The 700-nt window shown below is 69.9% G+C and overlaps 1 protein-coding gene across 1 annotated transcript; it reads right to left on the bottom strand.

Annotated features, from left to right (window-relative positions):
- Positions 1-7: 7 nt before the first annotated feature.
- On the bottom strand, positions 8-429 carry S100A1 (S100 calcium binding protein A1). The gene is made up of 2 exons (XM_009634989.2): positions 287-429; positions 8-177 (listed from the first exon to the last, which is right to left on the bottom strand). Exons 1-2 carry the CDS (start codon positions 425-427, stop codon positions 34-36), a joined length of 285 nt encoding a protein of 94 aa, XP_009633284.1. The 5' UTR covers positions 428-429; the 3' UTR covers positions 8-33.
- Positions 430-700: the final 271 nt, after the last annotated feature.

Genomic DNA, 700 nt, shown 5'->3' with positions numbered 1-700 from the left:
GCTGGCTTGCTGCAGGGTGGGGACCGGCCTGGGTCAGGCGTTCTCCCAGAAGAAGGTGTTGCACGCCACGGTGAGGGCGGCCACCAGGACCACGTACTCCTGGAAGTCCACCTCCCCGTCGCCGTTCTCGTCCAGGTCCTGCATGATCTTCTCCACGGCACCCGTGTCCTTCTGGGTCTGTGGCGAGGGGGGTGACAGGGTGAGCCCGCGGGGACGCTGCTGCCCCAGGGCATGGAGGGAGAAGGGGACCCCCCGGTCCCTGCGCCCCGGCATGGCCGGTCCCTACCTCCAGGAAGCAGCCCAGCTCGCTCTGCAGCAGCTCCTTCAGCTCCTTCTTGCTCAGCTTGTACTTGTCCCCCTCTTTGCCGGAATAATGGTGGAAGACATTGATGAGCGTCTCCATGGCCCCTTCCAGCTGCGACGCCATGGCTCCGGCTGCGGGGAGGCACCCGTCCGGGGGGCCAGCCCCCAAATCGCAGCCACCCCTTACCCCGTCCCCTGCCGGGGAGCGTTGCGTGCCGTGCCCTCCATGCCCAACGCTTGGTGCTGGATGGAGAGCCGGCGGCGGGGCCGCGGGGGTCTCAGGGCACCCTGCTGCTCCCCAGGGACGGATGGGGGTGCTCCCATGGGAGGGGGGCCCCGGCCGCCCACCCCCTTGCAGGGCACCCTTGCCCCCGCGGGCCCTGTGCTCACCCGAGCT

This window comes from Egretta garzetta, unplaced genomic scaffold (assembly GCF_000687185.1).
Source record: "Egretta garzetta isolate BGI_Z169 unplaced genomic scaffold, ASM68718v1 scaffold350, whole genome shotgun sequence".
Taxonomy (NCBI): domain Eukaryota; kingdom Metazoa; phylum Chordata; class Aves; order Pelecaniformes; family Ardeidae; genus Egretta; species Egretta garzetta.
This window is presented reverse-complemented; position numbering and strand designations above follow the sequence as displayed.